This window comes from Psammomys obesus, unplaced genomic scaffold, assembly GCF_907164565.1.
Source record: "Psammomys obesus unplaced genomic scaffold, mPsaObe1.curated_primary_1811, whole genome shotgun sequence".
Taxonomy (NCBI): Eukaryota; Metazoa; Chordata; class Mammalia; order Rodentia; family Muridae; genus Psammomys; species Psammomys obesus.
Window position 1 is genome coordinate 22,951,082 of NW_026592118.1, and position 22,207 is coordinate 22,973,288.

Here is a 22,207-nt window from a genome sequence, read left to right on the forward strand (position 1 = left end):
GATAGATAGATAGATAGATAGATAGATAGATAGATAGATAGATAGATGATAGATAGATAGTAGACAGACTGAGTCATCTATATCCCTTAGGTTGGTCTTAGGCTCATGATTTTCCTGTTTAGTCTTACAAGTTCTGAGAGTATAGACATTCACTAGCACACTTGGTTGGAAACATGTTATTTTGATCATTTTATAATTACAAAGTTGACAAGCAATAAACTAAATTGCACAAACCACTTTAATAAGAATCCACAAAATTACTTTTAATCAACAAATGTCATGAACAGGAAAGTAAGCTTCCAAAAAGTTTTATTGGAAAGTATTTACAAAGTAATGATTAATAATAATATATGTATATAAATAGAAAGAGACTGCCTTAAGGCCACCAAGTCCCTGTTTTCCACAGTCTGGGGAAAGGAGAGCATTGTGAGCAATTTAGTAAGCACCCCGTGGTGGGAGCAGAAGGCAACCTTGGAGACAAGACTTCACTTTATTTATGTTTAGTCCTCAATGGTTAAACAGATAAGTTTTGAGAAACTAATCCGGAATACTTCTAAAAAACCGTTATTTAAAATACATGTACTTTAAATTTCAGTGTGGATGGCAGGCTCTGCTGATCATTATTAAAAGCACAGGCTATACAATTTAAGAAATTGCTGGAAGGGTGTTAACTGCTCTTTACTTGATTTTGGCAGACAAAATACCTGCGATTTTTTTTTTTAAATTGTCCACTTATTTCTTTGATTGGAAGTGTGGTTTGGGCGTACCTGTCCCAAGAAACATGACATCATACTGTCCGTCCTCAGCGACTACGTGATCCACCACGATCTGCGTCAGCCTGTAGTCCACGTTGATTCTCTTGAAGGTCGGTGCTCCTGCCACCGGGTACACTGACTTATACATCACGGGGTGCCGCCTTATGAAACTGATGACATCATCTGGAAAGTCTCGGGTGGACTTGATTAGCGGGTCGTAGGTTTTGCTTGGACACTGAAAGGAAAGGCGCACAGGAATGAACGCAGGCGCACAGGGAAGGTGCCGAGCCAGGGAAAGCAGTAACAGGTCGGAGCAGGGCGGATGCCCACCGACCTGCGGTGAATGCAGTCCACCTTCAACACAGTTAGATCTGGGTTTCTTCAAAACACAGCTCCCAAAGTTATGCGATTTTACCTGAATTTTCTAAAGTTTCTTCCAATGTAATCTTGCTCTCTTAAAAAGATTAGTGTTTTGAATAAAGATGAATTTTTCTAATCAGACATAATGGGACGTCCCTGTAATTCCAGAACGGGGCCAGGGCAGGGGCGTCCAAGCTCAGGGGCTGTCCAGACTAATAAATAGAGTTCAAAGCCAGTCTATGTCATAGGACAACACTAAATCCCATTAACCCCCCCCAAAAGTTTCTAATTTCTGTAAACTTAAATTTATGAAGCTGCCATGAATAATATCTATTACCTCCCCAAATGTACAGAAAGCCTTTGTTTTCAAATTTAAATAAATTAGGATTCCACTTCAATTTAGCTCCATTTATTAAAAAGTAAAAGGAACAAATCAAACATGCTGCAAAACAGCTCCAAAAGAGCTTGAATAACGGTCTGAAATCATAATTTTAGAGTTCTGTTATAGCTGTTGTGAAAATTAGATGGTGTCCCCTAGTGCAATTCTTTTCCAAGCCTGGGCTCTCAGAAGGCACCCCAAGCCTTTGCCCATTTCAGCATAGCACGGCTTTCTGGGTGTATTAAAAAAAAAAAAAAAAAAAAGAGTTAGCATCAACTGCCCTCTGGTGGTCACACGTAAAAGCACAACATGACATAAATTCACCCAATAAAAAACGTAATTTGAATATTTTACAAGGTGTACACTCTTTCATGTCATATTTCATTTATTTTTTAAAAACTGCATCCTAGGGTGTTGTCTTTAGTAGACAGATAACATCATCACATTTAAATTTTTTTAATTAAACGTTTAATTGATACAAGCATATAGAATAAAATTAATGATATCAAAAAAGCATGTATTGAAATTATCTTTATATTATAAAAATAGAATTAAATTAAAACAAAAAACTTAAACGTTTTCAAAAATTGATGACAGGAAATAAAGTTTCCACTGAAAGCCATTTAAACTACGCAGAGAATCATAGCAGCCCTTCAGAGCTTCCTTTTTGGAGGTCAAGAGGGGCATTGTTAGCTCAAAATCCTAGGGTAACTGATAACAGATAGCTCTCACTCCAGATTTCATACCAATAAAATCATAATGATTCATTATGAAGAAGAATGTCCACCAAAGAAGTCGTAGTAAAATGTTAAGACCTACTAGGAATTTCCTCATTGAGAGTATCTTTTGCAAAAGTCTTGCATGTCTTGTGTTAAGAAACAGATCCTTTCCTGGTGTCTAACTATTTGTCCCAGGTCTGTATGAATTTGATAAGGAGTGCCCTATAGCATCAGCCATTGGGGACTTATTTAGTCTATCTGTCACTGGAGGTTGGTCTGAAGATCAAAGTCTGTCCCATCACTGTTTTCTGCATTTACTCTTCATCCAGGGAGAATCAGTCCACTTGATAGTGGAAGGCGCCCTTTGTTAAAGTAGCTTGAAACTGGAAATGGATATAGACACAGGTAACACTGAGCCTTTCCCAATCAGAGGCTACACATTTGAGTCTTAACTCAAAAGGCATTCCCGCCGGATTTACATCTCATAACACCTTCAGTTCAGTCTGATTGATTTATCGTTCAAGGCAAGATTTGCCTCCACTACATATTGGAAAGAGGCCTTCAACTTGAGAGAGAGAGAGTGAGAGAGAGAGAGAGAGAGAGAGAGAGAGAGAGAGATCCTTAAAGGTTGTAGCTGTAGTTACACAGTAAACAGAATTTCAAAAGACAAATCATGATCATCAAGCCACAACTTTTGGTATAAATTTTTAAAACAATAGCACATCTCACTGTAAGACAGTGCAACTAAATGAGATATAAGCATTTAGCAAGCATGCAACACAGTTTTCCTCGCAGCTTGCCGGTAACAAAAAGGTTTGCACGTAATAAAAACTACGGGATAAAAAGAGAAGAAAAAGAGAAACCCGGTTTCTATTGGCAGTTACAGAAAGATTTTTGGAAATACATTTTCTTCTTACGACAGCGCTCTTTGTGGCATGCTGCCAGGGTTCGGCTGAGACCTTCGGCCCCTCGCTGCGAGGATTGATCTCAGGTCCTCAAGACTGTGCTCACACAAGCAAGAGAGGTTTGGGGGTGTTACTCCCCGAGTTTTAATTCGGAACAGTACGAACCACATAGTGTTGCTCCAATACATCCAATCTAGGGGACGTTCGCTTTTGGTATCTCACAACACACAATTGCAATTCGCAGGAACTATTCGAAGATAGTAAAATAGCAAAGAAAGTCCCATGAAGAGGGAAAAGGGCAGGAGGGGGGGGTTAAGAAATACAACATCTAAGAAAAGCTGTGTTCGGTTATTAATTATCCTTCAGAGAATCCCACTGAAGCTGCAGATTCTATGTGTAAGTGTTCGGTATGCATATATTCTACTAAATTTGTAACTACTCTCATAATTCATCTAAATATCCCACCCCGCATAGCCTTTTTTGTTTCTTCCTGTTGTTTCCTAGCATTTTTTTTTAATGTCACCTATGAAATGCAGGAATTTTGGTTAGTTACCAGTGTTCGTCTTACACCTCCCCAAAACTCTTAGGACAGCTTAAACTTTGAGAGACTAAAAAGATAGAACAGACAACTTTTAGGTAGATTTTAAAACGCCAGCACACTTCTGGATATGTGGCAAAGGCTGCAGAGGGAAAGCGACCCCGCGTAGACAAACCTGAGATGCTGGGGTGTAGCCACCCACAGCGGTGAGCCCTGCAGGAGCGGCTGTGTCAGGGGCTGATTGCAGTTAGCTAGGTGTGAGCCTGTTCTGCTTGGCAGAGCTTGGCATGGCAAGGCACCAGGCAGCTGTGGAAAGCTTATCCGCTTGATGCCGCAGGCTGCTGCTTTCTGCTTTCTCTGGGTCGCAATTACCTCGTAACACAAATCAGAGCAATGACTAATGTGAAGGAAAGTCCAAACCAGGCTTTTTTTCTCCTTGAGCAAACCGGGGAAAGAAACTGAGCGTTTTATGTGCGATAGGTAAAGAAAGTCTGATTCTTATTATAATATGAAAAATGCAGATTTCCCTAAGTGGAATCTTATCCCCTCATTATTCATCCATAATCAGTCTGAAATAAGATTGGCAGAGAGAGAGCTTAAATTAGAGACTAGAGATGGTGAGGGGAGATTTGCCCAAATATAGAACCATTAGGGTATAATAAATTATACAAAAATTAATCTAAGGGACTTGAACGTTTTTAAGTCTCGTGAGCTTTCCATCAGTTTCTCTTTTCCTTACAGGACTTTTTCTAACAGAATAATCAACATACAGTTGAACATAGTGAGTAGCTTGAGAACTGGCGACTCCCGTTTAGAAGCTAAGGTTGTGCCTCTTAAACAGCTGAAAAACCAGTGGGAAAGGGGAATGAATGCTTAAAATAAATTGCCTTACATTGTTTTTACAGAAGTATTCCAGATATAGTTAGTTTGGCTCTATGACTGATTTTTACCATTTTTTAAAAAATATTAATTTTCATTCAAAAACTCAAACCAAGCAGGGCAGTAAAGATTTAAGTAAGTCATGTAAACAAAAATTGTTCAGCTGCTCTCTTCAGGCAGCAGAGGGCAGAAGAACCACTGCGGTAAGATATCTGCCTGTGTGCAGGTTTATTAACATAGAGCATTGTGGACTTGACATCGGTCAACAGCGGTGCAACGTTAGACAAAAACAGAGAAGGTTAAGCATGATGGGAATAAAGCCATGCCTGTAAGCATTTAACTGACATCCCTACTGGGATATCAATTCAGTGTTCAATCATGAAAGTGACACGGATACAGAAAATACAAAAAGCAAAGGCTTTAGCCAATGTACAGGAAGCAAATTCCATATTCAGTAAGTCTTTCATTCAAGTTAGAAACATTTCCCTATATTAAAAAAAACATCAGGTGCTATGGAAGGGGAGGAGGACCTTCCCTATCAGTGTACTTAGGGGCAGGGAGGAGATGAGGGAGCGAAGGTGGAACTGGGAGGGAGTGAGGAAGGGGGCTATAGCTGGGATACAAAGTGAATAACCTGTGATTAATATGAAAAATAAATATTAAAAAATGACAAGTGCTGAAAGCCTACAAATCTTCAGTATACTTGTGTAGAGTACAGACTAAGCCGTAAAAAAAAAAAAAAAAAAAAAAAAAAAAAAAAAAAAAAAAAAAAAAAAGAAAAAAAAAAAAAAAAAAAAAAAAAAAAAAAAAAAAAAAAAAAAAAAACAGTTCAGGATTCTAGTAGTAGTGGTGGTTGTTAGCCCATCGTATAGCTTACAGTGAGTCTAACCTAACAGAAGTCTACCACAAGACCATGAGAATGCATGAATGCACGTTGATATTTTCCTCATGCTCAGCTGTGCAAATGAATCAATACTACAGTGATGTTCTAAGAAAGTATGAGTATGCTGGGTGTGCCAGCACACATTTGTCATCCTAGCACTTGGGAGCGAGAGGCAGGAGCTCAAAGCAATCTTTAAGGCTTGTCTGGGCTATGTAGGACCCTGTCTCAAAACAATAACATAAAGAATATAGTGAAATATCATGTCAGTTCCTATGAAAATGTGTGAGTCATGAGAAATAGTCAGTTATGGTTGCAAGTAAAATTTCTGAATTGAAGAAAAAAGAATATAGCTGTACAGTTTGTACTTTTATTAAGCACCAGTAGAAGAGTGTGGCAGGATATGATATAAAATAAATATAGTTTTGGAGAGGTTGTGCAGTCCTATATTTACCAAGAGAACATTAAAAAAGAGGTAAGTACTATATCAAAGAACAAGGAGAAGTCTGATCATAAAATGCCACTAAGCAGCACTCCCCTTTCATTCTGCTAGTTGGGTAACATGAGATTGGGTATGTTATTTAATTATTCTGGACACCAGTTTCCTCCAGTGTAATGGGAGGGTGAGTTATGATGTCTCTATCACTCATTCCAACTCTTACATTCTCAAATTTTACAAGTGTAGACACTTGATAGTCTGTAAAACGTAATTTCACTGATTTTTATGAATGTGGTTACTTAGGGCGGTAAAGTTCATTTGGTAAAAGCCCTTTTGCAATAGATTTTCACGTCAGACACTCTTAACATTATCAGATATTCAGATATTCTCAACATCAGACATTCTTAACATCAGTATTAAAATTAATTTGTTTTAAAATAAATAAAACATTTGCAATGTAGAAACAGGATAATCATTATAAGCAAATAAAATAGTAAACAATCGATGAAAATAACTGAATAAGTAAGTAATAACTTATTAGTTATTAGTAATAACACAATAATATAATAAGTAATAACACAAAGAAGTTAGAACCTTATGCGTTCTTTTAGTCATTCTATCTCAAAATTTGATTATAGCTATTTTGAGTGTACAGCATTAGAGACCAGCATATTTGACATATTATGCTTTTTTTTCTTTTGTCACTGATTACAAAAAAAAAAAAACATACGCACTTCTTAATTTTCTAGGAGTTACTTATTGCCATTTCAGAGAACTGGCTGCATTCTTAGAAGTGCTTTATAGCGTGACTGTTCTGTATGCCCTTACCACTGTTTCAGGCCGTAACTGAGAAAATTATGCTAACAAACTTCACAGTTTTCTTCACTTAACTATAAATAATGTAATTTTTAAATATTGGGATGTAATGATTTTAATAATTGTGCTCAATTAAGGAGGATTATAAGATTAAGTGGGTGTGTCTATGTTTGGAATTATTTATTTTAATTAATGCAGATTGTCTCAAATCCCTCCACCTATAATAACCAGATGGTTAGGAAAAAGAAAAAAAAAAATTTGTATTGGTTTGAATTCAGGTCAGTACCTGAAAGTGATATGATCATTCTTAGGTTCACTGCAGTCCTATTCTAAGTAGCAAAGATGTGGACCAATGATATGTAGCCTAAGAGATGAATAATAACACACACACACACACACACACACACACACACACACACACACACACACCTCTGAAATACTATTAAGCATAAACAGAGAAGAAATTCTACCATATGTAGAATGAAAAGGCTTTTAGGATGATGCTGAGTAAGGCATGGACTTCCTTTGTGTGCATGTGTGGGTATGTTCATGTCTACATTCATATGTATATCTGTGTGCCTGCATAGGAAGGCCAGGTTCAGTATGGGTGTGTTTTTCAACTGTTAGATGCCTCATTTAGGAAGACAGTATCTCACTGATCCTGAAGCTCTGGCACTTGGTTAGATTGGCTAGCCAGATCTATCTTTCTCTTCCTCCTCGGCAGTGGGATTGCAGGCATGTATTACAGTATTTGGATTTTTATTTCATTTTTGGGGATCTAAACACAGGCCCTCGTGACTGCACAGCCATCTGAACCATCTCCCAAGCCTGTGGTTTCTTTTTCCTTTTAAGCAAATGTATAAATTCTAAAACATTTTATTTTTATCATTTGTCTTTAAATATGGTTTGTAGCATTTGAAAATAATTTTGGGCTAAGATGAGTCCTCTTCCTCCAACTCCACGTTCTTCTTCTACTACAAGCTTCCTTTTCTAGCCACATAGGGGTGGCCTAAAATTCAAAATCTTATTACTCCATTCTTTAGACTACTGTGACTACAAGTATATGCCATGAAACTGCCTTGGACTCAAGTTATTTAGAATTTCTTCCACCCTAAGAGCTGTATGTTATTACAAAGTTCTGTAAAACAAAGAAAAGACAGATGCATATCTAGAAAAGGAATTGTTTAAACGAACCATTTTAAACAATAGTCTTTACAAAAAAGAACCAGACACTAAAATATTTTAGAGATGTATGCAAGATATATGCAGAGATGTATGAACAAAACAATTGCTCAGTCCAGAATGCAAATTTTATAAATTTTTATAAATTTACATTCTGGACAACTAAATTGACATATCTGAGTCAAATTTTATAATGCTATCATAATGCAAGCATCACAATATAGTCCAGTATGTTTCTTAGCACATAAAACTATCACTCAAAAAATTTTAACTTCATTTGAATGATGGAAATACTAATATATCAGTATTAACAAATAGTTGTTTGAAAATCAACAGCACATGTGGGTTAAAAAATGGCATAGTTGATAATAATAGAATTAGGACTGAAATACGGAATTAGGAAACTATTTCAGTTATTCAGATGGGTACATACCGTTCCAGGTCGGGGATAAGGTATCCTTCCATCATACTGCACCCAACGATGGTCTGCACTTTCCTTATGAGCATATGGACCATTAAAAACTGCTCTGATATCAGCCATGCTGTACACACAGACAGCAGAGCCTTTGAAGATGGAGCTGAAAGAAAGGAAGATGATCCATTTATTCGCCCATTGAGCACATATCTGCACCTAAGAGATGTGCGGAGAATATGGGGCAGCTTCCAGTTGACGAGCAGAAATATTTGCCTATGTCTTGAAGAAGCATATAGGCAAGTAATCCTGACTGAGGAGTGATGATGGTAACTCCCTTACATGAGGATGAGGGAAGCTTGCATCAAGAATGGGCTGCCAAATGGGCAGGTGTGGTCTACACTGACACTCAATTTTAAGAGGAACCGTATAGATCGGTGGTTCTCAACCTCCCCAGTGCCGTGACACTTTAATACAGTTCCTCACATTGTGGTGACCCTCAACCATAAAATTACTTTTGTTGCTACATCACAACTGTAATTTTGCTACTGTTATTAATCATAATATAAATATCTTATTTGTAGGATATCTGATATGTGATTCCTGTAAAAGGGTTGTTTGACTCTGAATGGGTTCAAGACTCCCAAATTGAGAACAACTGATTTAGAAAAACTGTGGAGTAGAAACAACTAGGAATGATACTTACTGAAATATTTTTGAATAATGATTAGAATATTTATAACATTTAAAATATAAAAATTTACATTATGTTTAAAACATTTGAATGCATGAAAAAGAGTACCATTTATCCGTATTTTTGAAACATTTTATCTGTTATTATTGATGTTTTTGTGCATGATATGTAATTCTGAGTGAAAGACAAATTTGATTCTCTTCTTCAAGCATGTGTGGAGGGGATAGGGCTAAGAGTGTCAGGATTTTGTGACAAGTGTGTATATTGACTGAACCACATTCCTGGCCTTATCTATTAAAAATGATTGCACATCCCAAGATCAGACATGGAATGTGTTGTTCAGATGATGTTGTTGAAACAATTCTTACAGCAGAAATAACCTTTCATTTCTTGAATTGGGCTTATGAATTACAGTCATCTACTTAATAATTATTGTTATTACAATCATGTGTTTTTAACAGAAATGCCAAGCAGGTGAAACTTGCACAAATTCTAAAATTGTCCAAGACAATGATGACAATCGCTAGCATATATCAGGTATTTCTTTCTTGCCTTATTTCCGGAAAATAAAATACATTTTCTTTGAGGCTATTACATTCTCTGAGGCCTTTTCTTTTTTTAATTAAATTTTTATATTTTAATATTAGTTACAGCTTATTCACTTTGTATCCCAGCTATAGCCCTCCTCCCCTCCTCCCATGCCCCTCTCCAAGTCCACAGATAGGGGAGGTCCTCCTCCCTTCCATCTGATCATAGCTTATCAGGTCTCATCAGAACTGGCTGCAAGGTCCTCCTCTGTGGTCTGGCAAGGCTGCTCCTCCTTGGGGGGGGGGGGAAGAGGAGTGTCAAAGAGCCAGCCACTGAATTCATGTCAGAGACAGTCCCTGAGTTCCCATGGGCTACATCTGTGCAGGAGTTCTAGGTTATATCCATGAATGGCCCTTGGTTGGAGTATCAGTCTCAGAAAAGACTTCTGTGCCCAGATTTTTGATTCTGTTGCTCTCCTTATGGAGCTCCTGTCCTCTCTAGGTCTTACTATATCCCCCTTCTTTCCTAAGATTCCTAGCACTCTGCCCAAAATTTGTTTAGGAGTCTCAGTATCTGCTTTGATACAATGCTGGGTAGAGTCTTTCAGAGACCATCTGTGGTAGGCTCCTGTCCTATTTCCTGTTTTCTCCTTCTTCCAATGTCTGTCCTCTTTGTCTTTTTGAGTGAGGATTGATCATCTTACTCAGGATCCCCCTTCTAGTTCAGTTCTGTAGTGAACAGATTTTTGTAGTTTTATCCTATATTATGTGTCTAGTATACACTTATAAGTGAGTATATACCGCGTGTGTCTTTCTGTTTTTAGTATATCACACTCAGGATGATCTTTTCTAGTTTCCACCATTTGTCTGCAAATTTCATGGTTTCCTTGCTTTTAATTGCTGAGTAGTATTCCATAGTGTAAATATACCACAATTTCTCTATCCATTCCTCCATTGAGGGACATCTGGGTTGTTCCCAGGTTCTGGCTATTATGAATAAAGCTGCTATGAACATGGTTGAACAAATGTCCTTGTTGTGAACTTGAGAATACTTTGGATATATGAGGCCTCTTCTTAAAACTAAGATGAATCTTTCTGATGAAATGACATCATTTTGACATTACACAAGCAAGCTAATGATTCTTTAACATGGGAAACTTGATTACTAATATTCTTGGAATGGTATCAATGGGAAACATCAGAAGGTGACTGTAAGCGGTCATCTAGGAGAAAAAGGATATTGTGCTAATAATTACATATCTGTCTATTATATTTTAAAGAAATCATGCACCATTATTAAAGTTTAATTATATTTTTTCACTAGACAACAGATATGACCTGCATTCCACCATTACCTCAGTCATCAGGGCTGTATTAAAAATAAAACAACAAAGAACACCAGGAACAAAGAGCGGACTTGTAACTTCACACTCTGGGTGGGCAGAAACTTGATAGGAAAAGAAAAAAAAAATAATGAAAGAGCTATCTTGCGGCTCTGTCTCCCTGGCACATATCTACAACTTGTGTGTGGAACACATCTACTTCAAAGCAAGATTTTGAATGGAAGGGAGCCAAGAAAACTAGAGCTGAGACACTTAAACCACTGCAGGCAATTGCTCCTCTTGAATCTTTTTAAATGCATTGCACATTAACAGAAAAATGGATTCCCGAACAGCAACTCTTAGGGTGTCTTCTTAATGTCCAAATTAAAATATTTCAATCTCAAGTCTTGTAATTAATCAACTACTATTTTTTTTTCTGAAGTATTCTAAAGCTATAGACAATTTCAGCTCACAAGGGTCTTGCCATGGAAAGAAATAAACTGAAAATTGCAGGAATTTATTCAAAGGGAGACACTAGAGTCATTTCTTTCGTTGTCGATGGCAATACCTTCAAGTCCTGCAATATTCATGTTAAAGTGCAACGATAAAGAGTTAAGCGAAGATATATGCAAAACTGAAAAGTATTCCAGGCTTGCAATGGAAGTGGCTGTGTGCTTCAAGCACAACCAAAAGTAACTGAATGAAATAGGATGAAGTTGATAGGGGGCACACATATATAAAAGGTTTGGCAAAGCCACTACATGCACATGAAAGCTACAGACACATATATAAAAGGTTTGGCAAAGCCACTACATACACATGCAAGCTACAGAGCCTCAATGATACATAAAGGGCAGCGTTATGCAAAGAGCAGACCAGAATATGGGCGTTAAGGCTTTGTTGATAGAAATTAGCCACTTATTTTAGGGCATAATTTAGTGGAATGGTCAGAACAGCTATGCCTACCTGCTCAGGGTGACAAGGAGATACACACAGGATAGTTATATATCATGTATAGCAAAGAAAGGCTGAAACACAGGATGTTCTGTGGCAATTAGCACTAAGACGGCCATGCTGGTGTTGAAAGAACAAATATAAATAGGTTTCTAAGTAACACACACAAAGCAGGTCAAAAAAAAAGCTATGTGATATGCAACTATCAAGGAAAATTGAGATCACCCCGTTACTGTTATAGTTTGAGTATGAGGTACCCTTAACAGGCCCATGGATTTGAACAACTGGTCCCAAGTTGGCAGTGCCATCTTGGGAGTCTGTACTTGCTCAGGAGGTGGGACCTTGCAGGAAAAAGTGGGTTTCTGGGAGTAGGTCTTTACAATCACAGCTCAATTCTGCATCCGGCCCTCGTCCTCTTTTGCTTTATAATCTCCGTAAGCACGAGCAAGCTCCTGGGGTATATCTGCCCTACCATAATGGATCATATCTTTGAAGGGTTAGTCATTGCTCGTATAAGTTGCTTCTTTTGGGGTATTTGGTCGCAGCCATGACGAAAGTAACTTATGTAACTATACTAGTTTGGGGCTGAAGATGTAGCGCGGTGAACAAGTATTAGCATGAAAATCTCTGGGAAACAAACAAACAATTAATTATTTGGCTCAGGCACATGAACATTTTCAAGGGCTAAATGCTTCCACTGGAGGGCTGGAGAGATGGCTCAGCAGTTAAGAATGCATGCTGCTCTTGCAGAGTACCAGAGTTTCCTTTCCAACAGCCACTTTAGGCAGTCCACAATGGTCTCTAAACTCAACTCTAAAGTATCAGGTGCCTAATTCTGGCCTCTATGGGCATCCACATACATGTGCACTTATATACACACAGACACAAACACATAAACATTATGTGTGTGTGTGTGTGTTTAAGAAAGCAACAAACATTTTCTTAAAGCTTGAAGTAATAAAGTACAGAATAGATTGTCATCAGACTGGCCAGATATGAGAGTTTGACATAGCAGGGGAGAGCCCCATCACTCACCACAAACAAACCACATTCACTGTGGTGGCCTTTTTGGTGTGTCAGCTTCATCAGACTAAAGTCCTCAACTATTCAACAACAAAGCTAGTTACTCAAATACATGCATTTAATAGATATGATCAGAGTACTTGATCACATAATGTTAGGAAGATTCCCCTCCATAATCCGGGTGGAACTGATTAAACCAGATCATAAGGCTTATATATCCAAAGATTTTACTATTGAAATCTTGGGCCATCCTAGAAATTCAGCTACCCTGTCTTTTCTCTGCAGCCTGCCTTTTAGATTCAGGAATTGCTTGGCAAAGTTCCATGGTCCTGTAATCTAATTCATTATAAGAAATCTCTTAACATGTTTTTTTGTTTGTTTGTTTGTTTTTAAGCCTTTAAAAAGGGCAATGTGTTCAACCTACCTGGTTGTGGTAAAAACTCCATATACTACAGGATTTCTTTCATCTCTCGTAGGGAGTAAATAAATGTCTTCTGTTAATGGAAAAATAATTATTTATTACATATTTTTCAGTATTCATCTTTGCTTTTTAAGTATATAATACTTATAGAGCACTAAGCAGCATATAAAATAAAGATGAATCACTACAACATTAAGAAAGTAAGGGTTAAAGCTTTCTCCCCAGCTATGTGACATCACCTCTTGTTGCATATACCTCAAACAAGTATAGGAGAGATGACTCAGTTGGCCCTCTCTATTTTCAATTTAGAGTATGTGGTTTCATATAAAATCAAAACTGGAGACCAACAGGAAGATTTTCCCTATCAAAACATGTTGTGCTGTAATGGCTTCAACTTAGGATTTCAGTACGAAGGTGTAGTACTGCATGTGTAGTGAAAGCAGCACTGATAGTGAAGAAGTCCGGTGATGTTTTATAGGATTATGTGAGATACGGTGTGTTTATTTTCAGTTTGAGTAAATCGCGTAACACTGATGAAGTAACTGGAGGACTCAATCATTTGGCATGTGTCATAAACATTAGAAGATAAAAAGCTAAAGATGTTGACTTTACATGCAACTAAAGTCTTTCCAGAACTATAGAAGAGAGGAATAAAAAGATGAAATCCTTTTGGCAGCCTCTGAATGAGCTGAGTCAGACGGCTATGAGCAGGAAGTCTTCCATATTCCCCAGCAGAGGGCATCCTCAGAACAAGGAATTCAAGCTCTTCCGACCTGTATATGGTTGTTCCCACCAAGGAAAAAGGTAAGACAGGGATTGCATAGACTTTCTATTCTCATGGTTCCTATTTTCTGATCACTGTAATTTTGTTTTCCTTATTACCTTTGAGGACATTTCAAATACAGGAATACATCATTATATTGTTGCAGCTAGATGGAGAACATAACACAGGATTTGTGTATGCGAAAGTCAGTTTAGTAAGATCAATTCCTTTGGGCTGAACTTACTTGTTATATGTGTGTATCTGAGCATATGATGCTAAAATAAAGTAAGTGCTGAATTAATTAAGTAGTTAAATTATTCTAAGAATCGAGGGATATGTGACTTACGAAGTTCATCAAAATGAGTATCTGCACCATCGCTTCCAGGAATTGAACAAACCAGTCTCGCCTTAAGAAAAGTAGTCCATTTGTTTATTAGACTTCGCTGCCCACCTACATCATTCTAAAAGAATGGAAAACAGAAAGGATAAAAAGTTACCAATATGAATATACAACCAACCAAAACCAGTAGGCATTACAGGTAGTATCTTATTAATATTACCTTTTACAAGGCATGAAGCCTAAATATCTACTTCAGCTCTTCAATAATGGAAAAGTTAGCTTGTCACTCAACCATAAATGTTTTCTTATGCTTAAGTGAATGCAATGCAAGCAATTTAACTCTTGTGAATGAGTCGATGCATGCAAGACTGCAGTAATTAAAGCAGGCTGGGATCAGTCCTATGTCTGCCAAGTATTTGTTCCCTGACCTATAAAATGTTAATGCATCTCTAGTTTGTCATTGATAAAATATGATTAATGTCTTTAAATTCAGTTATTTTGATGACCAAATGGAAAATTTTGTGTAATATATCTAGTATAGTGCCAGGCAACTTGAGCTCAATAGTCACTAGAATGACTTATGTACGATTTACGTATTTAAGAACAATATTTTCATGCTTTAGAAATAGGCTTCATTAGAGTTAAAAATGGTCTTTCTCAAACTAATGTATTACTAATTAAACATCAAGAAAGCATAAGTATACACATCCATACATACATAAGAAACCAATTTTAAATATTAACTATATATTCATACATTACCTCTACTCAGAAGTTTTTATTTAAAACGTTTTTAAACATTAAGCCAAATATAAACATCCATATCAAATAAATAGAAGAAACAAAATTATGTTCCTTTATACATTAAGTTCATAAGATTTTAAAAAAATGTTTATTTATAGTTTTTTTTCTGTACTCATAATAAATAAAATGCAAATGATTCATGGAATGCATACATTAAACATTTTATTTCAATAAAAATTCTTAGATTCATTTTCCACTAATCTGTTTACATTTAACTGTAAGTTACCTAAATATTTTTTCTTAACCCCAAATTCTGAAAGTTAATGAAAAGTTAATTGACAAGCCATGTATTTGAATATCTAGTATCTACCTTCTCTTGACTGTTTAATGTCTACAATATAGACCAAACATCTGAAAGACTACCCTAAGCAAAAAAATAAATAAATAAATCCATATATAATATGCATACATATTTATGTGTGTACATGTATTGCAAATGTATATGCACACACATGCACATTTATTCTGGGAAATAAGAAGACACAGAGGGAAGATCATAGCGCCTCATGTCTTCAGAGAAACTAAGATCAAGCACAGAGTAACACCATATGCAACTCTCATTGTGACTCATGTTTTACATTTTTCCCTGATGAACAGCAATAGCTCTTAATCAGTAAAATGAAGAAGTAGTTACTACTTTCTTGATTAATTTTAGATTCATAACAAAAGATGCAAACTAAAGAATCATCTTAAACTTTAAATGCATTGATCTTGGGTAAGACAATTCATGTACTCAATAAATAAAACATAAAATCTCACAGATTATTCTCTTGCCTGTTTTTTCTGTTTTAAATTTTGACACAGGCTCTCATTTTGTAGCCCTTTCTGACCTGGAACTCGCTATGTACAGCATGTTAGTTTAAAGTCACAGAAAGAGTACTGGGATTAAAAGTGTGTACCACCACACCCAGAAGCGATCTCTTTCCTTCAAAGCTTACATAATTCTAAGGCATTATGAACAACAGAATATATCTGTAGGTCAGTGCACGTGTACTTGAGGTTACATACATAACATATGTTTATATGTATATACACAATAAAAACACAATGTTATACACACAAAGGGTTTGCAATCGAGAGAAGCATAAGAGGAAGGGTTTGGTGAGTTTTGGTTTTGATTTGTTTATCATGAATGCAGTTTAGAATTCCTGACTTCTAACGATAATGATATCTATGATAGCATTTAGTTATGAATTGTTTTAAGTCTTCCCTAGAAAATCAAGTTCTCATTCCATTCACTTATTTGAATATTCTTTGATTTATCTCTAATCAGATGCTTAATAAATATGTTTAATGGTTAAGAAATAACTAGTATTACAATTGGCAAGGTTTAGAAAGCCAAAAAGATGGGGCCTCTGCTGAAGTTCCTGTACTCTGAGAAGAGCAGAGAGATGTTTGGAAAGAGGCAAACCTCAATACCAGATCTTTAAAAGGCAGGCAGTGTCGGGGTACATGTGCAAATATTAGTTGCAGAAATGCCCAAGGGCTAGAAATTAGGGGGAAAGTATGACAGAGCAATCTAAAACATACTGAGAGAACCAAGACAAAGTTTGTTTAGATGAAAACTGGGATCAATTAAAATAGTGAAGGAAAATGTTAGAAAAGTAAATTAGAGGAAGACAAAGGGAGGCTTTAATACAAGGCCAAGGTGCCTGTGAGTTATTAAGTATACAATGGAGAAGCTCTCAGGAATTGTAATTAGGAAACAAATGAAATAACTATATCTGTCTTTAAGGAAACCGCATAGCATACTCTATGTAATGCCACTCCAGTTTCAGGCACGTCTATAACTGCTCTTAAGTTTCTCTTGTGAGAATCAGGATATTTGAACACAGGGGTCTTTCCAGAGACTCATACTCCAACCAAGTACCATGCATGGAGATGACCTAGAACCCCTGCACAGATGTAGCCCATGGCAGTTCAGTGTCCAAGTGGGTTACATAGGAATGGGAGGAGGGACTGCTTCTGACATAATCTGATTGGCCTGCTCTTTGATCACCTCCCGCTGAGTGGGGAGCAGCCTTACTAGGGCACAGAAGATGACAATGCAGCCACTCCTGATGAGATCTGATAGACTAAGATCAGAAGGAAGGATAAGGGGACCTCCCCTATCAGTGGCCTTGGGGAGGAGCATGCGTGAAGAAGGGGGAGGGAAGGTGCGATTAGGAGGGGAGGAGAGAGGGGTTTATGGGGGGATACAAAATGAATAAAGTATAATTAATAAAAGTTAAAAAATGTTTCTCTTGTGCATGTTTGTTATTTGACTATCATTGCTTAAACAACATTTTACTTAGCTATTTGATAATTCTGATGTCTCTGAAGATATAAAGGCTGACTTATCTAAATATGGCTTTTAAAATGCTCATATCTCAGAAAGTACCATTCTTTTCTTAAAACATACTGATGAATAAAATGTCTACAAAAGTCCACAGTCATATATTTTCCCCATTCTAGTTTTAATTCTCTTCTACAGTTAACCTGAGGAAATTCTAACTTACTAGCCCCAAATTTCTTGATTAAAAAGAGATTTGTCCTCTACGTTTATTTTTTTTAACTTGACAAATAAAAATAGCAATGGTTTAAACGAAATAACTGACTGTTCTTGCCTCCTTACCCAGGAGACTTGTCCAATCCATAAAGATAAAAACAAACAAACAAACAGGAAAACTCAGGTCAAAGCTAAAAAGCTACCTGCTGTCATCAGAGAAAGAAGCACAGCTGTGGCTGAAGACCCTAAAAGCACTTAATGACTGGACAGAACTCTGGGAAGTTCCCTTTACCAGACTTTGTCTTTCTTCTGCAAGGAAGTGTCAGCCTGACTTTGTAGCTGAGCTCCCAGGACCTGTGTTTGTTTGCAAATCCATAAAAATCCCCTCTGAGGACTTTAATCCTAGAAGAGGGCTGAAAGGAGATAATCACTCTTGTACTAAATTATCTCCTCTTCGCTTATTTTCTGTGAAACCCTTAAGAAGTCAACAGTCTCACTAACACAAAAGATTTATTATTGAGATGTCAGAATCAGCAGCTCGCAGTCACCAGTCGCTTCTGTGTGCCTCCCGCTCTATTTCTCACAGCCTCTTTGTTGTGATGTCCTCTACACAAAGATGCTCATGAAAGAAACAAAGAGATAAAGGTAAATAAGCCTGACCTCTTGTGCTCTGTCTAGGTGGCAAGTGAAGAGAATGTCTGTGTTCAGTCATTTGCTTAGGTTTTGACAACATAGTATGAATTGTTTTGATGCAGTAATGAGTGGCTCAGTCATGATACAGCCTAATGGATGGAGCATATTTCCTCTGTGCAAGCACGTTTAGGTTCACATACGTATTAAACAGACATGTAAAGTAGCTCAAGGCTGTCACACATGAGCTTTTATGAGTTTGTCTTGTGACCTTGGGGTTACAATACTGGGTTCATATGCTAAATGTGGTTTGATCTATGAATACTATCTCTTTTTAAGGATCTCTCAGCACCTTGTATTTTCATCTGTTTTTAAAACTAAGATCTAGGGAAATATATTAACTGATATTAAATTGAAATGATAAATCATGAAAATCAATAAAATTTGAGAATAGGTCAAAATGGTATGTTTAAGGGGATGCGCTGAGTAGGTGGAATGCTTTGAAAGCATGTATGAAGACACTTGAGGCTACTTTTCTTCTTATCTACCCCCTTTCTTAATGATTTGTCTTTGTGTATTTTGTTTCTTTCTTTTAAGGCATTTCAACTGTCAACTGTTGGTAGGTGGGATAATGAATCTTAGCTGTCAAGCTACCTGGAACTTCCTTGACATTGCTAAGTATCAGAAATGTCTCCGGCATCCTTGAAGGCAGTTAAGAGTTGGTCCCAATAAATCTGGTGTTGGTAAAGGGAAGAGGAGTGTCTCTAACAGCCTTTTTTTCCCCCCTAAAAACACAGGTTTCTAAAGACCGGTTTCTCAAGAAAATTAATAATGGTATATTTCTTGTGGCGTCTCACCCATTTCTATGTGAGTCACCGAGGCTTCAACATTTCTTTCTATGACTCACCTGAGAGGATTGCTGAGTATAATATATCATGCGAAGATTTAATTAATGATTTGATTTTAATTCTAAATTAACATTGCTATTATATCAGTATTTTCCTTTGTGTTTTCATTTTAAATAGTAAGTAGGGTTTTGTTGTTCTTCCCATGAACCATTCACAAGAAACCACAGTTAAAACTTATCTCAAAAAGGAGACAGAGCAGAAAATGCGAGAGTGACGTTGTAGTCTCGTTTGTTTTAGGAGAGTTTAGATTAGCTTCACTGTCATACATTAGTTCTTGCAATACACAGAAATATCCTCATTAAAGCGCTTCTTTGTAGTGTATTGATATGATTTTTAAACATTTATTTTCTTTTTCTGGGGGGAGGAGCATTTGGGAGACACAGCAGGCATGTGAAGGTGAAAGGACAACTTGAAGAGACCAGTTATGTCCTTTTACTACTGGGTTCTCATGCTTGGTGGCAACTAACCTGTTGAGCCTTCACACACACTCCGGAAACACTGGTATATTTTAATGTAGATGGTCTATGTCAAGTGAGGCTTTGGGGACCTTATTCCAGGTTTTACTTTACTTCTGTAAAGTTACGATGATTTGCCCATATAAGTTGGGATTAGACTTAGCACATTTATTCACTTATATAGAAACATATAGGTCATTTTCATTAAGTTTCAAAACCTAGTCTGTCCCTAGAAACAACCCAGTACAGCCTAAGATAGAACAGATAGGACTAAACTGGACAGTTGCTGTGAAAGTACCCACATTAACTCCTTAAACAGTAGCATTCTAAGGGATGCTCCATGATGTATTGCTAGCTACATAATTTTTTATTAAAAATGACAAATCATGTAAAGAATATGGTACAGTGAAACACTGAATCTATTAAGTCAAAATCACAAAGATTCTAAGTTTTTCCCTAATATTATCTGCTGACCTTGAAACAATGGTCTAGAAATCACCTAAGTAGTCACCTCTAGAGCTAGGATTAGTGGTAGAAAAGTATTTTCATTACTGAAAAACACTATGAAATTTATACCACACTTCAAAACAAGGCCAGTTTGGGCACTTCCAAGTATAACACAAGATTAAATGCTGTTGGTGACAGCAAGTGGAGAAGAAAAGATGTTTGTTGTTAAATGCCTCAAAGAATTTTCTTTTTTCTTTTGCACAAGAATATAGATGAACAACACTGGGAAAATACTGAAATTTTAATCAAAGGTGAATCTATAACTCTAACTCCTTTTGTTCTAATTTCTTGCAATGTATTGTTCTCTGGGGTCAATGAATTGGAAAAATCTGTGTAAACATTAAGTTAGTTCACTAATACTGAACAGAATTTTTTTTTTGAGACTCATGTATCCCTGACTGGTCTGGAACTAACTAAGTGGTAAAGGATGACGCTGAACTTCTGATCCTCCTGCCTCAGTCTCCTAAGGACTGGGGTTATAAGTATGCATCACTGTGTCTAATTTTATACCATGTTGGGTAAAAGAAGAAGTCTACAAAGAGTTTCAACCAAAAGTTTTCTTACTGTTTGAATTTCTTAATTTGTTTCTTAAATAATGTTTACAGGCAACTGCTTGTGATTTTCCATTGGAGAAGTCATGCTTTGTATGATGGAAATATTATTTTTAGTTTGAAAGAGATTCTTCATAACAAGGTATTCCCTTCACCACTTATTGATTAATAATGTCATTATTGAGGGAGATTAACTTCTTGGTTAGTTGAAACAGGGCAAACCTGTTTCTCTAACTACTTCAAGAATTCCAAAAGAGTATTAGAGATGATAGACACGGACAACACATTAAACTGAAGAATTTAGTCTCTAAGCTCTGGCAGGTTAAGTCGGGCAAACATAGGCACGCTCTCAGGTAGTATGGAGGCTCCGTGATTTTTTGTTTTAAGAGCTACAGCAAACATAAATCCCTTCCATGGAATTTCTCAGACAGGAAAACAGATGGAAGCAGGGCAAAAGCACATCTGTAACTCTGGGCACTAAATCTCTCACTTAGGTTGCAAGTGACACGCTAAAAGTAAGCACAAAAACCACAGCTCAGTGGAGATCAATAAATACAGAAAGTGTCATCGGGCTAAAAACACAAATCTTCAAAGGCAGTGATTGCCCAAATAGGGCCATATATCCAAACAGACAATGCAAGTGGAATTGAGGCAAACAGCTATTAATGAGACCCCAAGGCAAGTTATGTGACAGGGCCCATCCAAATTGAATTCCTGGCATGGACAAAAGGAAATGCTCAAGACAAAAAGAGAACTGGCATAGCCTGCAGCTGGAACATAGAGTGGTCTGCATAAGTAAAGCCTGCCACAATGCTTCCAAAAATGAAGGGAATCCACGAGTAATCAAAACAGCCTTGAGGTGCAAAGCTTCAAGCTAACCTTGCTAAAGCGACTGGCATTCACACACACACACACACACACACACACACAGGGTGGGGAGGCGGTGTTGTGTAGATACAGGGCTATCTGAAAGTACTGCATTTCAAAGTAAATAGGCAGAAATCTTTCCATAATTTATTTCATGCTGCTGTGACTGATCATTCAGTCAGTGAGTAATTCCTCACCATGGAGATCTATATAATTTATTATCTATGACAGAAATTCTCCAGGATGTAAGATGGCCCACTTAGTGCTTCAAAATATTGACAGTTCAACAAGAGTGAAGTTAATAGAGCTTAACAAGGATTTTAGGAATCATGTGAGGCTAAGCACCCTACTTTAAATATGAAAGGGTTGTTAAATAGTTGAATGAGAAAGTCATGATCTCATGAAAAGATTATTCTTTGGGAAATATGCTTTGTATGATGGAAATATTATTTTTAGTTTGAAAGAGATTCTTCACAACAAGGTATTCCTTTCACCACTTATTGATTAATAATGTCATTATTGAGGGAGATTAACTTCTTGGTTAATTGATATCTCTCCCTTCCACATCTCCCAGCCAAAATTTATATTACTCTCATTATTCATAAATGTTCACCAGATATGGTTCCAATTTACTTTGATTGTATTCAGAAATATTACACATTTACAAATTACAAGTATTTTTTTTTTTT

The 22,207-nt window shown here is 36.8% G+C and overlaps 1 protein-coding gene across 1 annotated transcript in view; it reads right to left on the reverse strand.

Moving 5' to 3' along the window:
- The window catches only part of Sema3d (semaphorin 3D), a 183,658-nt gene that overhangs the window by 21,097 nt on the left and 140,354 nt on the right, over positions 1-22,207 (reverse strand). The window contains exons 5-8 of the mRNA XM_055612908.1: positions 14,315-14,429; positions 13,209-13,278; positions 8,286-8,430; positions 768-990 (exon numbers count right to left, since the gene is read on the reverse strand). Of these exons, the coding sequence (XP_055468883.1) occupies positions 768-990; positions 8,286-8,430; positions 13,209-13,278; positions 14,315-14,429 (553 nt within the window). The remainder of the gene's footprint in view (positions 1-767; positions 991-8,285; positions 8,431-13,208; positions 13,279-14,314; positions 14,430-22,207) is intronic.